Source organism: Silurus aristotelis (assembly GCF_946808225.1).
Source record: "Silurus aristotelis genome assembly, chromosome: 5".
In the NCBI taxonomy this organism is placed as follows: Eukaryota; Metazoa; Chordata; class Actinopteri; order Siluriformes; family Siluridae; genus Silurus; species Silurus aristotelis.
The window spans coordinates 7,958,459-7,974,449 of record NC_139578.1 but is presented as its reverse complement, the minus strand read 5'-3'; the positions used below and the strand labels follow the sequence as shown (position 1 = coordinate 7,974,449).

The 15,991-nt window shown below is 38.7% G+C and overlaps 1 protein-coding gene across 2 annotated transcripts; it reads right to left on the bottom strand.

Moving 5' to 3' along the window:
• Positions 1-438: 438 nt before the first annotated feature.
• On the bottom strand, positions 439-15,991 carry ttc19 (tetratricopeptide repeat domain 19). 2 transcript variants are annotated; one of them, XM_083541805.1, is made up of 10 exons: positions 15,677-15,991; positions 14,729-14,814; positions 11,819-11,929; positions 11,315-11,353; positions 11,159-11,215; positions 10,902-10,963; positions 10,355-10,449; positions 6,247-6,404; positions 2,278-2,440; positions 439-1,017 (listed from the first exon to the last, which is right to left on the bottom strand). In XM_083541805.1, exons 1-10 carry the CDS (start codon positions 15,933-15,935, stop codon positions 851-853), a joined length of 1,197 nt encoding a protein of 398 aa, XP_083397931.1. In that variant the 5' UTR covers positions 15,936-15,991; the 3' UTR covers positions 439-850. The 2 variants fall into 2 exon arrangements, with proteins under 2 accessions (XP_083397931.1, XP_083397932.1); XM_083541806.1 differs by having other exon boundaries at positions 6,247-6,401; positions 15,677-15,990.

Below are 15,991 nucleotides of genomic sequence, written 5' to 3'. Positions count from 1 at the left end.
ACAACGCTAGATTGTAATGGCAGGCAAATATACGCCACCAAACAAAAATAATAAGGGAGAATGACTACACACATCAGGAACATGTAACGCGTTTCTGCTGGAGATTCGGTTTAAATTATCAAGTCGCAATAATAATAATAATAATAAAAAGAAGAAGAAGAATTATGACCACGACAGTGAAAGATTTCTATTTGACCCCAAAAAGCCACACAAAGCATTGAGCTGTTCCGTTATTTGAGAAAAGTGCGAGTTAAACATTTAACTTTCTTACTACAACACAGTGACAGTCAATCGGGTCAAACGAGGCCCATCATCCAGCCGTGGGTTTGAGCTTAAATGTTTTATCTTTGCAGAATGAGTGAAAGTAAACTGTGGTTAAAGGGTAAAAGAAGAAACCAATAGTTAACTGTTGCAAAAAAAAAAAAAAAAAAAAGGCCACAGAGTCAGATTGGATTTTAATGTTCGGAAGATGTCCAGGTCTTTAGCCGGTAAAATACACGTTTACTAAATAATGCACAAGACGAAAAGACACGCTGTACAAGACAATAAATAAAATCACCCATCATTTTTCCAGATGTGACATTCTTACATCCTCTTAATCAGCACTTCCTGAGTCACTGTCTCTCCTGTATGAAATTTTCCAGAGGAACTGCAAACAAACAAACAGCTTCATTCTTAAATTAACACCACGGAGCTTGAACTCATCACCAATAAGAACCCAGTGGAAAATTCACTACAGTATGTGCTTTGACGCGATCGCCATGATTACGACGACGATGATGAAGGATCACACGAATGCGCTTCCTTTTAAGGAGTTTATACTTCCACAGTTGGAGTGTTTATTGTGTAGTCACTGCTTGACTGATGACTCCCTGTCCGTAGTGTGTGTTTTTTCCCCTCTCCTCCTGCTCAGCTCCTTCAATCCTTCCTCACACTGCTCGACAGCCTCCGCATCTCCGACCGCCTGCGCCAGGGCCAAAGCCTCCTTGAAGAGCTTTGCAGATTCCTCGAACTCACCTGAGAGGACACGACACGACATCTTATTATAAGGTTTTAGAAATTATCTATTTATACAAACTCGGCTAAACCAGTGCTATAAAAGCTACGGTTTATAATCTACATAAACCACTATTTCAGCCAATTATTTCCATCCACTCTTAGCGTTCATGCATAAACAGAATTTGAACAAATGTAATGTCGTCTATGTAGCTACATACACTTTATTAACTGTTACAGTCGTTTTTGTTCATTGTAATAACCGGTATACATAAAGACTACATTTAAAAGTTGTACCGTTTGTAGCTTCCAATCAAAAATGATTTCCACATTATGCAAAAGTTCATACAATGACAAAGCAAAAACCAAATGTGATAACATGGGGGAGAGATAGAGAGAGAAAAATAAAGATTGAATATCCTTTATTTGTCACGTATACGTTACAGCACGGTGAAATCCCCCCCCCCCCCCCCCCCGACCTTCCGTTCAGTAACCCAGCACCTTAACCAGTACACGTCCACTCTCCGAAAGAAAGAAAGGAAAGACCCTGAAATATCACATTCACATAAGTACAGATGGTCCCGAGTTACGATGGTTCGACTTACGGTTTTTCGATCGTAAAAATATTTAACATTTCACAGGTACAGGCAGCAGCGTAATTAGAAATCGGCATGAAGCAGGAAAGTCTGTTACAGTCATAGCACCGTCTTCGATGTGATATTTTTGGCTTACAATGGAGTCGTCGTAATGGTTCGCCATCGTAAGTAGAGGACTACCGGTAGACAAATATGACAAAAAGTCCTTCCAATTTTGAAACAAAAAAAACCCCCAAAAAATAATTGGTGCCATGCATTAATAAAGAAAATATTTGGCCTCAAAAAGCATTTGATGGGTTGTGGTTTTAAAGTTGTTTTCCTTTCATTTGGACTTGATGTTTCATTTAAGAAGCATGTGTAGAATACCAAATGAATAGTCTTTAATCAATTTGAGCACGGAGGCAGCAGAAGGGTGTCAAGGACCCTCTCTGAGCAAAGGTATACAAGTGATCACGACTACCATTTAAACAATAGCGTCACCCGAGCATTTGGTTGATACTGAATTTGCATTTGAAGTGAAAACTAAAAGCCAGAAGTACGGCACAAAACATTTGTACAGGACTTGTCATGGTTATATTTGTGTTTAATGAACCCAAAGTACTTCACTTATTTCACCTGTGCTACACTGTAATAAACAACTTCAATAGGATCTTTGATTATGTATCTAAAAGAGAAATCATCTTACCTTTGTGCATTAAAATGCCTGCCATGTTTCCCAGCAGCACATGTTGCTCAGGGTTGCCAAATGCCTGGCCCAGTTCTACAGCCTTCCTGACCTGAGCCAGAGCTTCATCGTGCTTCCCTTGTAGGTCCAACATTGTGGCCAAATCACTCATCAAGACCAACGTCTGTACCAGAGACACATTGAGGTGACAGTCAGAGGTGGGATGTAATAAAGTACACATACTTTCTTATTGTACTTAAGTAGATTTTTACTGGTATCAGTACTTTACTATGGTATTTTTTACACAAATATCTGTTCTTCCTACTTTTTACAAACCAGACTCGTTATTTTAGTTTAAATCTATTCGGTGACATGATTAACATTTTTTCTTTTCATGGCGTGCAGTTTTCAGCTCATCAACCTATTTCTTGAAATTGCGCTGCTTTTTTGATCCACCACTGGTGTATCATTTCCTGGTTCTCACACACCTCAGACGTAGGCTAGTTTACAAAGCTAACCGCAGAAGGCAGAAGGCAACGAGAAGTATGAGGTTAACATGGATGAGTCAACGATGTGAACATGACCGAGAACAGAGACATTCCTGATCACCTGATCATCATCATCTTTTCTCTGCTTGTGTTCTATATGATGGTAACAACACTTTAAGTTATTTTATATCAATATATTAATATGATGTGAGGTTCAGTTACCAGTGTGACACAATCGGGTAGTAGTAATGGCACCTTTTTACTCAAGTACATTACCATATTTCTTTAGCTTGAGTGAAAAAGTGTAGTCAATACTTTAACTTTTACCAGAGTCTTTTAAAACACGAGCATCTGTACTTTTACTTGAGTAAAGGATTTTTGTACTTTTGCCATCTCTGAGGCAACGTCATATTGACCATAAAGCAATTCTATGGTATCTTACACACACTTTGCTGTTGAAATGAAGAAAACTAACCCAAACCTACATTAGGATAAGGTTAACCAAGAAAAACATTTCAGGCCAAAGCATTAGAAGTGATTTACAAAATTAATACGAAAGAAAAATGACAGCACGAACCTAACTCAGTTCTGCATTATAGTTGTTAATTAACAATTTTGTCTCAGGCATGGTCATTGTGAGCCTCATTTATCAGACTGGATCAGATCAAACGTATGTGCGTACCATTCATGAATGTTTACACACAAAACCTTTTAGGTATTTATGAAAATTTGTTGTCAAATCAGGAAAAGGAAAACCTTTAGAATCCTACTCTTGTGACGCAGTGTGTGCACATTTACACAGTAACTTATGCAATGCTTTAAATCGTAAAATTTGTAGATAAATTCCTGCAATTTTATATACAGATGACTGAAGAAGTTCAAATGAACTAATAATCAACTACAATACAGAAGATACAGACCAAAATACCATTAAAAAAATTGTACACAAATTCAAAAGATTTTTAAATAAATAAAAATGAGGCTGGTCGTTTATTGAGGATAAAATATAACTGGTTTATAGGAGAATATTTGGTCTGTGAGGACGGTAAGCCTGAAGCTGAGGTGGTCCGAGTGGCAAAATGAATATTACTGGAAGAGTTGGTGCATGATGCCCTCAGGAGGCATCGGATATTTTAAGGATGAAAGCTGCCTTGAGTCCCCAGGTAGCAAAAAAAAAAAAACCTGTTGATTAATAACAACCCTATTTAATTGCACACCTTTTTAATTGGACATTTTTTATTATTATTCTTGTAAACATGATCAAAAAAATTCTTTCTGCATCAGGTTCATTATTTTTTGTCCCTTTAGTAGCCACCTTGTGCTTTCCATTCATTTATTTGATGACGTATTTATTACCACACAAAAATAAAGAAGCTCAGCGTTGACTAAGCTTTTGTAAATCCAGCGTAAATATGTAGTTCGGTTTGACAAATATTTACACACATCTTGTTCCAAGTTTGATGAATGAGGCCCTTAGATGACATAAATAATGGCGGTGGATTATTATTTAGAAAGATAAATGACTGTTATGAAAATGGTTATTACTATGAATAATTATAATGCAAATCTCTTCTATATTTAATGTATATACAGTGTGAAGCCTACCTGAGACTGTGCTGAGGTAAATTGACCTATGGTCAATGAAACATTTGGCTGCTTTTCCCACACAGCTTTGGTTAAGTACAGGTAGGGGTTGGATTTAATACTGTAAATGGCCTGTCAGACTTCTACTCTGAGTAGTTCTTAATCGTATTTGCAGTGTTTCTCAGCTATTATTATAATGAAAGCAAGGTTTTGCCACTAAGCCTGACTGTTCCTTTAAGACTAAAGCAAACTTCTGTTCCAGATGTTGATCAAATCTTTGACCTTGTTTTTATTTATACAAAATAATAGCTTTAAAAAGATGCAAAAATATCTGGGTCTTTTACTGCAAGTTCTGATCTCAAACATCATAGCTTTTAGTACAGTTCGAAAGTCTAGTGTGGTGGCATATTTCGAAAATATGCAGCTAATGAAACACGACAATCCTTTCGTGTGCTTTGTTAAATGATTAGTTTTATTAACCAATTTATTCATACCTACAGGCAAATCGGAGTCACCAATCCATCTACCGGCATGTTTTTGGAAACAAAAGGAAACAGAAAAAACTCCAAGAGAAAGATATACGTACGAAGGAAGAACATTTTTGACCAAGAACCAAAACAGAGCTTATGTTCAGACTCTTTTGTGCCTATATGCTCATGTGTGTTTGCTTAGAAATGGGCAAGTAAAAGAAAGTGAAGTGAATCATAACAGCACTGGGATCAGGAGTTCGCCCCCACAGCCGTCTGAACAATGGCATTTTTTTTTTATTGTATTTAAAAAATATATTTTACTCATATCATATCCGTATTTGATAAAGGTTGGCTTTCAAACAAAAAAAAAATTCCCTTAGTTATTAATAGTTTGAGGCACTGAGAGTTGATTGATGGAACTATCGGCAGAAATCTAAAACCAATAGTTTTTCCGGCTTCCAGTCTGCTGTCATCACGAGAGCGACCTCTAGAGGCGAATCACTGCTGCTACGTGCCATTTGTTTTTACATGTGAGACTAGTGCTGCACAGAGAGCAAAATATTTATTAATAATATTTATTAATGAATAGATTCACAAATTTTTTTGATTTAGTATTTTTGGTTTTGTAATAAAGTCCAGCACTATTTTCCATGGAGTGGTATGTTTGTTTTTTTAATTTTTAATTTTTTTATCCAGTATCCATTTTAAAAACTAGCGATTGATTAATCGGTTATCGGCAAGTTCGATCCAAACCAGCTATCGGTAAAATTTACTATCAGTCGACTTCTAGTTATTAACAAAGCCGAATTATTTGTTAGCGTCACCCACCAACCATATGCAGGGAGTGATTAAGGCATTCGAAGGTTGAGAGTTCAAATTCCAGCCACACCAAGTTGCAACTTCTGGGCCCCTGAGCAAGGCCCTTAACCCCATATCTGCTAAGCTGTATAAATGTGATAATTGTAAGTCGCTCTGGATAAGGGCGTCTGACAAATGTCGTAAATCTAAATGCATAAGTAAGCAAATGCTCTTTTGATAGGTTATATATCTCCTGAAAAGTAATACTCATTTGTCTGTATGGTGCATAATAATAAAAATAAATTAATCAAGCATTAGGAGGCCTAGATAAATACATGTAAAATCATAAAATCTCCACAATAACACTGGTGGTAACTCCAGCCCATGTAATTGCTGTAAATGAACTACAGAACCAGTCAGGATACTGTAGCAAGGAACTCAACCCTGCTAATACAATTCGAGCAACATGGTAGAAGACGTGACCAGATGACATTGGCTGAGGTGGATAAAATGAGCTCCAGATTCATTAAAACTGAAACTGAAAATGTGTATTTGACTAAACCTGGTCACGGACTGGCAGATAATTTGCCGTCATGCTTGCTTTGACCTGTGCTTTAAGTTGCTGTAAAGGGCAAGATAACTAATTGTACCTGAGGATGGGCTTCTCCTTGCTCCTCCTGGCAGATCTGCAGCGCTTGGCGGTAATCCCTGCATGCTCCTATCAGGCGCCGGGACGATGCCAGATATCGAGCTCGGGCATCTAGGCTAAGGCCAAGCAGCAGCCGCGTGTCCTTCCTTTCCTCCTCTGCTAGGACCAAAGACAAAATGCCATGTGAGGAGAATTTCAGATATTTATTCACGGCAACTAAGCGATCACATATCCAAATGCACCAGGTGTATTACTGAAAGACATACAGATAAGTTCAAGGAAGGAAACGAAGCAACCATTTTGCATACAACAATGAAGGAATGATTCTCATACTATTGGAATGTTCTGGAGATTTATTTTTCATCTTTGTTTTACACTAAAGCAGCTACAATTAGGTGTTTGCCTACAACACATTCTTTTACTAAAGTGCTTGCTCTGTATCGTTGGCTTTATGCGAGTCTGTGATGCAACAGACATGAGTTTACACTCAACTGGAAGCAGTTCATCTCCATTATTTACTACCTACATGAACCAAGATCTCTCCGAAGCAGCACATCACACATACAGTAGCTGATGGGCTACATTTGATTTCAGCAACTTTTTTTTTTTTTTTTTTTTGCACCCTCTGGAGCCAGAAGGACGTGTGAAGAACAGCAGATCAGACCAAACTGTGACAACCGTTTCTAAAACACCTGTTTAACCAAAATGTTGTCACCTTCCTGTAGTATTCTCACATCTTTACCACAGCAGTTTCACCTCAAATAACCAGATCAGTCATCGTTGACGTTGACAACCGTGAATCATGCGGCAAGTAAAGTGTATTTCCATTCGGTAACACTGGTGAAGCCCTTTAGACTAGTGGGGGCATTACACAAAATGTCACGTTATTCTGGCTGATCACACACTCGTCACCCCGCTCACACACTCGTCACCCCGGTGCTGTCTGGAAAAAAGGTACCGAAGCTTTCACGCCCTCACATCCATACTGGTTAACAGATTATTTCCACAAGCCATCAGACTCCTCAATACAAAGGCCGTAGACTAACACACGAAATCAAATAAATACCTTTATCACAAATAACTAGTTATACTAGAAATGCTTAAAAGTAACGTATATTATTATTATTGTTATTATTAAGCCAATGTATTTGCACTAGCACACATTTAAAGTACTCGTTCATGCGGCACTGTTTTACTGTCTCAGTGTTTGCACATGCGCACTTTATGCAGTGTCCTAGTTAGTTGTGTTGGTTCTGTATCCTTTTTCATTTTAATGTATATAAACTTTCTTTCGGCTTCTCCCATAAGGGGTTGCCACAGCGGATCATCCGCATGTTTGATTTGGCACATGTTTTTACGCTGGATGCCCTTCCTAACGCAACCTTCCCAATTTATCCGGGCTTGGGACCGGCACTAAGAGTGGCTGGGGTTGGTTCCCTGACCGGGGATCGAACCCGGACCGCAGCGGTAATATAAATGGCAGAAATGACAAAACCCCAATTGACTTGCCTCCCGGATTATATAAATCTACAAAAGAGGAGACTTTATGTACCAGAAGGATACATATTGAAGAATAGACTTCTTCCTATATGGTCTACAATATCAAGGTAATAGAAGCCACTCTTTGCAGCTTGTTAACGTCACTAATTTAAGTATGAACATCGCCAGCAATGGAGCGCCTTACAGTTTTCCCTCAGTTGCTTAAGAGAATTTCTCAGATCAGAAATCAACTTCAACCTCCAAGTCATGCACATCGTATAAGCAAATCTTCTTTGAATATTCGTTTAATTGATTGTGTACAATTGTCTGTTTCCTACATTATTTCATGTTTGTCCCCCCCTGAATAGTCTCAACCCCCCCGAAACACCTCGGAATCGGTTTTCCAAACCAGTCGTCACAAATCTTTCGAGCTTAAATTTCTCAAACTTGTTTATTGTAAATGTGTCTTGAATTGATGGATTGTGCAGATGAATCTTGAACATCACTAATGGAGGCGAGTCTACGGCATCGAGCTCGACCGATGATCAACCAGTACTCTAGAATCTCCTGAAGTTTCGATTGGCGACGGAGCAAAACACAGAATTACAATTTCTGAAAACGGATGAACAAACAAAACACTAGTACAGTACAGTAAAAGTGTGAATCATGTGTGAAAAGTGTCTGGCAATCATTATCTCATGTACAGTAATGTGTCAATTTGGGCTGTTGAAATTCATATATACACCATACAGAAGAAATTCAGCCTTTTGCATTTTCAATCATTGTAATATAAACCGTAGTTTACCTCAGGAAATACTGAAATCGTGTGCGTTCATACCGACACCACGACTAAACATTTTGACGAGCTCGTTTGTGAACAATGACAAAGGACTTTCGAGAGATGAACTAAGGATTTTGAGAAAAGTACAGGCTTTTGCAAAAACTCTATAATGTTGTGGTGTTTTTAAGAAATTGTTTTCAGAAATGCACTTATAGGTTTGCAAATATCAAGGATCATTCAAAAAATGCTCGGAAGCAACTGAGAAAAACCGTAACAAAACCGACACAAGCATAAAAGGCGCATGACTAAGACAGAAACTCCCCACAACAATCCAACCCAGACGAGGAACCTGTACCTAACGCTTTACTTCTGCCATTTGGAAGTAATTTAGGTAGAAAGAAATCAGACACTGACCAGAAAACAGTATGCAAGTATGCAAGTCATGCATACCAGAAATGAAAGCATGCAGTTACTTTGTATAGACATTAACAAGACAACACCCGATATTGTGATTATGTATAATGAAACAAAAAACCTCTAAAATTACCTCTACCTATATTATTAGAAATACATATCAGGGTGTTAAAACCTTACCAGGTCTTAAAATGAAGTCACTACAACCGCAGATGAACAACACCACTTGCCATATTATACAGTTTGTTTGTTCATCTGTCATTATTTATTATTTACACAAATAAAGACAAAACTGAGAATCCAAATGTGTGTGTGTGTGTTGATTTAGGTGTGTTAACAAAATGCTAAAGAGGAAATACATCAGCATTGATCTTAGAGACTCAATTATTGCTGGGAAGGGTTATAAGGCCGTTTCCAAAAAATGTACAATTTAAATCTTTCTACAGTGAAGAACATTATTTCCAAGTGAAATGCATGTAAGGCAGTTGCCAGTCTTTCTGGGATTGGGAGGAAATTCACCCCAAAGGTCAGACCCAAGAATTCAATCTCACAATCTACAGACCTCGTTTAACATGTTAAATGTGAAAGTTTGTGACAGTACAATTACAAAAACACTGAACATGTACGAGTTGTTTAGACGAGTTGCCAGGAGAAAATTCCCTCTAATAAAAGCAGGGCAGGATGGCATGGGTTTTCCATTTGATGTTTGGAACAATAAGCAAAAAACAATTATAATGTTATGCAGCACAGCAGGATACATATCATAACCTAAGTGATATCAGCCTATTCCATTAAATGCATTAGCTTTTACTTTCCTTATAACAAGATCAGTGATAGAGCTGCATACACACCTTTATCTTTTGCACGCTTCGCCCCCTATTTAGTTCCTCTTTTTTTCTGAATTGGGCTCCTGAGGGTTTAAGACCTTTTTTGTCGTCCATAATATCAAATTGGATTCAGTTCTCCTTACTGACCTGACATCATTACAGGTCTTGTCAGTTCTCCCAGCGGAAACCCTGAAAGCTGACATGACGTCACCCAACCTTTCTGAGTGGATGAGTAAGGGAACTTCTCCGAGCGGTGGGTGAACGTTCCGAGTCTCGACCACGTTCATTGCCCCGTGACATGACATAATAATGGACGCAACCGTGCAAACGAGCGCCCTGCACTGATCATGTTTTAATTCACCCGTAAATAAAAAGAAACGACTGATTTTGCAAAATGTAGAGTAAAAAGTACGATATTTGACTTTGAAATGTAGTGAAGTTAAAGTCAAAGTACGCGAAGAAACAACTTAAGTACAGTAATAAATTGCATTTACTTCGTTACTGTACACCACTTATCACATAGAAAAATCTCATTTCATAATTTGACATTATTCACATAGTGAAGATTTTTTTTTTTTCCCCCAGTCCTGTAATAAAGCATGCGATACCTGATATAGCATCTGGTGGTAGATCCTTCTGCTTTTCAAGCTTAGCCTCCAGTGACTCGGTGCAAAACTGGAAGCCATGCTCCGCCAATTCATTCCTGTGAAAAAACACCAGTGAAGCTAAATGTTACACAACACACTACATATGTTCTGTTACAGGAAATTGACATGGTGATGCGATAGATTACCACTCCAAACATTATCCCTTTATCATCCCCTTACATAACAGCATGCCATTAACTACTGTATTCCACTCATACTAACAGCAAATGACTGATTAAAATACAAAAGTAACCTCTTTCAATTTGACCACTGTAAAAAAAAATAATAATAAATCCATAATTCACAACATAATGAACGAATTTGAAAAGGGGTGCAAACCCACCAGGCCACGACCCAGCACCAGGGCATGTATCATTTAGTTCCCTGCCACACGTATACACACGTGTATATGTGTGTTTGAAATCTATATTTGTGGTACATGGAATAGATGCGCTAGCTTTTTAAACATTAAAAACAATAGATCAGACTGCACAATATAAACTCTCACTTGTTTTGAGTGGCGTAGATGCTGGCCAACTTCAGGGACATTTCAATGACTGCATTGTCATCCTGTTTAAAACAAAGCCATATACATTTATATACACGTAGATGACAAAGATTAAGGACTCACTTAATCACTTAATAGGGAAAGCCAAAAGAAGTTTAATCAGTTCAATGAAAACTTGCATAAACATCCTAAAAAAAGAAAATGAATAGCCACAGGAATTAATCAAACAAATACATTTTAAGAAAGCAGAGTCTGACCTGTGGTGTTCCTCCAGACAGCATGAAACTCATCGCAGCTTTGAATAGTTTCTCAGCCTACACAGGACAACAAGAGAACAGGGGTTACACACCTACTCCTCACAGGAGGACAAAAGGTTTACAGTATGTAGAGAAGGAAAAGTCACTTTTACTCACATTGTCCAGCTCACCTTGGACAAACGCCAAGTTAGCCATCTGTTGAGATGATAGATAGATAGATAGATAGATAGATAGATAGATAGATAGATAGATAGATAGATAGATAGATAGATAGATAGATAGATAGATAGATAGATAGATAGATAGACAGACAGACAGACAGACAGACAGACAGACAGACAGACAGACTTTATTCATCCCAATGGAAAATTTACAGCTTCCAGCAATATCTACAAACATAGGCAATAATGCATGCGATAAAAACTACAAAATACTAAAAATTTAACGGTAAGTGTCTGTGCAAAAACTCAAAGCGTTTTGGAGTGAGGAAACAGTGAGAAAAGTCAGCACTATAGACCCCCCTCTTCAAGTAGAATTAAAAGCCGCCCGGCATTGAGAAGGAACGCCTTCCTCAGTTTGTCAGTGAAGCAGGGCAGTGAATCCTGGTACATTCTGACTACACGTTAGACGAATTCCATAATGTAAGGTAATGTGTGTTACCAGGCTGTAGGTGTAGATGATGGCGTCGTTGTTGTGACTCTGATGGGCGAGTCGAATTGCTTTATGTAAGAAGCCGTTCGCTGCATTCAGCTCCCCGAGCATCATGTTGTACTGTTAAAATAATAATAAAATAATACAAATTTTACAAATATTCTATTGGGTGGTTTTTACTTAAATGATGAACCCAAACCCATGTGGAGACACTTCAGCTAAGTGAGTCAACGAAGCCCTTGAAATGTTCGGCATCTTGAAATTAAGCACCAAACATTGAGAGACAAACGCATTATTTTTAACATAGAAAACACAAATACACAGGGCAATAGCAGCTGCTGAAAGCCACCATATCTACAAATGTAGCATCATACTTGAGGGGGGTGTGTGTGTGTGTGTGTGTGTGTGTGTGTGTGCTATCAATTGATTCAAATATTGAATCGTGATTAATCGCATGATTGACATGAATTAACTTGTGGAGGAGGGGATGGAACACAAGTTAATGCTAAACGCAGACTATTTTTTTTTTTTTTTATCTCATGACCCTCTTAAAACTTTACCTCCATTAATGAGAATTATTCAGTTATATTCTAATGTGTCAGGATACAACATTCATTGGGAGAAATCTGAGGCTATTCCAGTGTCTAGAACTTTTCATTTCCATATAGTGACTCAATTTGGCTTCAAATGGATTCCAGAAGGTATGAAGTATCTTGGGGTTAAGCCAAGTCAAAATTTGGATGATGTAATGGTGTTGAATTATGACCCAATCTTTGTGGACAAATGTGATCATCTAAAGCTGTGAAGCATATATCAATGATGATACCTGTAAGCATCCCAGACTCTTCTAGATATCAAGTCGTCAAGTCAAGTTTATTTCTATAGCGCTTTTTATAACAGACATTGTCTCAAAGCAGCTTTACAGAAATCAACAGTTAAGGTGAATGGTGTGTGTTTATCCCTGATGAGCAGCCGTGGCGACTGTGGCAGGGAAAAAAACTCCCTTAAATGTTATGAGGAAGAAACCTTGAGAGGAACCAGACTCAAAAAGGGAACCCATCCTCATTTGTGTGACATCTGGCGAATTATTGTGGGTTAGACTGATGTTTAGTTAGACTGGATCAAAATAGAACAGAAACTGGTCTCACTATTTCATCCCATTGGAATCCTTTCGCAAAGCACTGGAGCTAAATGGGACTCAAATCCAGTGATAATGCACTCAAGACATGTCTGGAGTAAAGTTTATCACTATGGAAAAACCCCAATATTGCATAGGTAAAAATGGGGGTATTTCAGAAACAATGGCAATGGCCTTAAAGGGGTAACTGTAATTAGTGCCTTATATGAGAATGAAATATTTTTGTCATATTCTCAGTTGGTGAAAACGTATAATATTGGGCCAAGAAAATGTTGTATCTGCAGATCACTGTGTCAAGAACAAATTCATGATTTTCAAATGCAAATTCAAGTGATGACCCCGTGCATGTTTATCTTAAGTTACCACATTAAGCTCAGACTGCCTCTGTATGTTACAAATGAATGCTTGGTGAAAACAATATGGCAGAAGGATTTGGGGATTAATATTCATGACTGGCTGGATATACTATCTAACGTGGGTAAGAATGTTAGAAGAAGCTAGGGGAGATTCATTCATTACTAAATAGTACATAGATATTATTATGCACCACCTAGACTCTACAGGAGTGATCTTTGATAGAAGAATATCTGCAAGAGTGAAAGGGAAAGTTTATAGGACGGTGGTGAGACCTGTGATGTTGTATGGTTTAGAGACAGTGGCATTGACTAAAAGACAGGAGGTGGAGCTGAAGGTAGCAGAGCTGAAGATGTTGAGGTTTTCGTTGGGAGTGACGACGATGGACAGGATTAGAAATGAGTTTATAAGAGGGACAGCGCATGTAGGACGTTTTGGAGACAAGGTGAGGAAGGTGAGATTGAGATGGTTTGGACATGTGCAGAGGAGGGACATGGGGTATATCAGTAGGAGAATGCTGAGGATGGAGCCACCAGGAAGGAGGAGGTTTATGGATATGGTGAGGAAGACATGCAGGTAGTTGGTGTGAAAGAGGCAGATGTAGAGGACAGGGAAGCCGAAAGAAGAAGAAGATCTAGACTCTACAGGATGGGGATAGATGTAAATAATTGATGCTGGTAAGGGAGAAGAATGTAAGGGAGAAGAGGATACTTATTTGCATATGATGTGGGAATGTTCTGGCATAGAATTCTAAGAGTACGTGGAGAGTGGCTGAGCTCTAATCTAACCATAGAACCACGATTATACCTTCTTGGAGACATATCAAGTGGTTCCCAATATTATTTAAAAAAAAAAGATTTAACCTAATTCACTGTAATAAATGAAAAAAAAAAAGCAAACTTACATAATGCACCTAAGCAGCATTTTGGCCAGCAGATCTTACTTTCATAAACCACAACAGAATAGCGAGTAATGAATCATACAAACCTCCTACTACTCCTGATAATCATATAGGTTTCATCGCTGATGGGTCATTTCAGATTTCTATGATAACTGGCTGATTTTGATTTGGCAGCATTTCTACGCTTCATCCCTGAAACGATGCCCTCATCTCCCCCTACAGGCTGCTCGAACGCACTGCATGTTAGGAAGTACATCTCTGAATGAGTTATTTCACTAATGCACACGTTTACTCTATCCTTGTTGTTATCCATTGTTCATTAAACTGGACAGATAAACGTGCCATGCATGATGCAGACTGTTAAACAGAGTCTGATAATGTAATCTAGAATAGTGCAAGATAAGACGCAGCTATTGAGCACCTGGACAGATGTGGTTTAGTCGTTTGGTCCTGGTTACAGATTAAAAGCCCTTGACTTTGTGATTACAGTGTGACTCGTATTATTATTATGGTGTTGTCAGTTTACCTTTGCTTTCTTTAACAGGAGAATGATCTCGTCCTCCATCTTCTGGGCATCGGTTCTTTCATCCTTACTGCCAAACAGTGAGAAGGCTGCCGACAAAGCAGAAAGACCGAACATCTTTTTTCAAAAACATTTGACTACATAGAGTGATAGTTTCGTCTATAAAAATGAACATAGTTTTAACTATAATTACAATATTACAATCTGTAATTCTCATAGAGCATTCTGGCAGGTTTTCTTTGCAAGTCTAGTTGTATTTAATTGATGTTACATACTACAACAGCCTGATGCAAATCAACAGCTGCCTTCCAATTGTGAAAGTGTCTTCAGGAAACAAAAGGTGTCTCAGTCTATTCTCAGAATATGAAATTCCAGAAATTCCTTGTGAGTGAAAGCACTAAGAGAAAAAGACTAGCATTCCAAACTGGAAAAAAAAAACCCAGATACACTGAAAGTCTTTAGAAGTCCATATGCAATGTGTATTTATCCCTGATAAGCAGCCATGGTGACTGTGACAAGGAAAACTCCCGTAGATGTTATGATGAAAAAAACAGAAACCAGACTTAAAAGGGGAACCCATCCTCATTTAGGTGACATCAAGAGTGTGATCATAGTCTTTAAAACAATACAGAACACTGGAGAGAGAGAACTAACATGAGTAATGTCATTTCTATAGTCTTATACAGTCATTTGAGGTTCTGGAACCAGGAGCTACTGAGCAACTCATAAATAGCTCAACATTTGAGATCATCATAGATGCAACATCAGCTTCTCCATGCCAGAGGCTTTAAATACTCAAAGAGGTCCAATATCCAAACTTAAAACCCACATTGAAGCACTATAGAGCAAAGCTACAGCGCATGGCTCAGGATAGATCTGGATATGGACATGCAGGGTGTGAGGAGGTGCAGGTGCAGGACCAGGATCCAATGATTGAGATGCTACACTTACCCAGTGCACTCCACACTGCAACCCCGGAACCGGTGTTTTCACTTCCACCCTCCTCATGACAGTAGGGCGCTGTTCTGCTCAACAGCCCCCGACGCCGGAAATCGCGCGGAACCGGGGTGAATGAGAGCTGCCGGGGCACCTGGTGCGACTTACACCCGCCGAACCCTGATTCCCAGACCGTCCTCACTGCCTGCCTCACCGCACGTCTCATACAAAGTCCTTGCTCCACGAAGAGACGACAGCTGGAGGGCAGCGCCATGTTTTCTTTTCGACTGCGTCATATGACGTGCGTTGTCACGTGATACGGAAAACAGA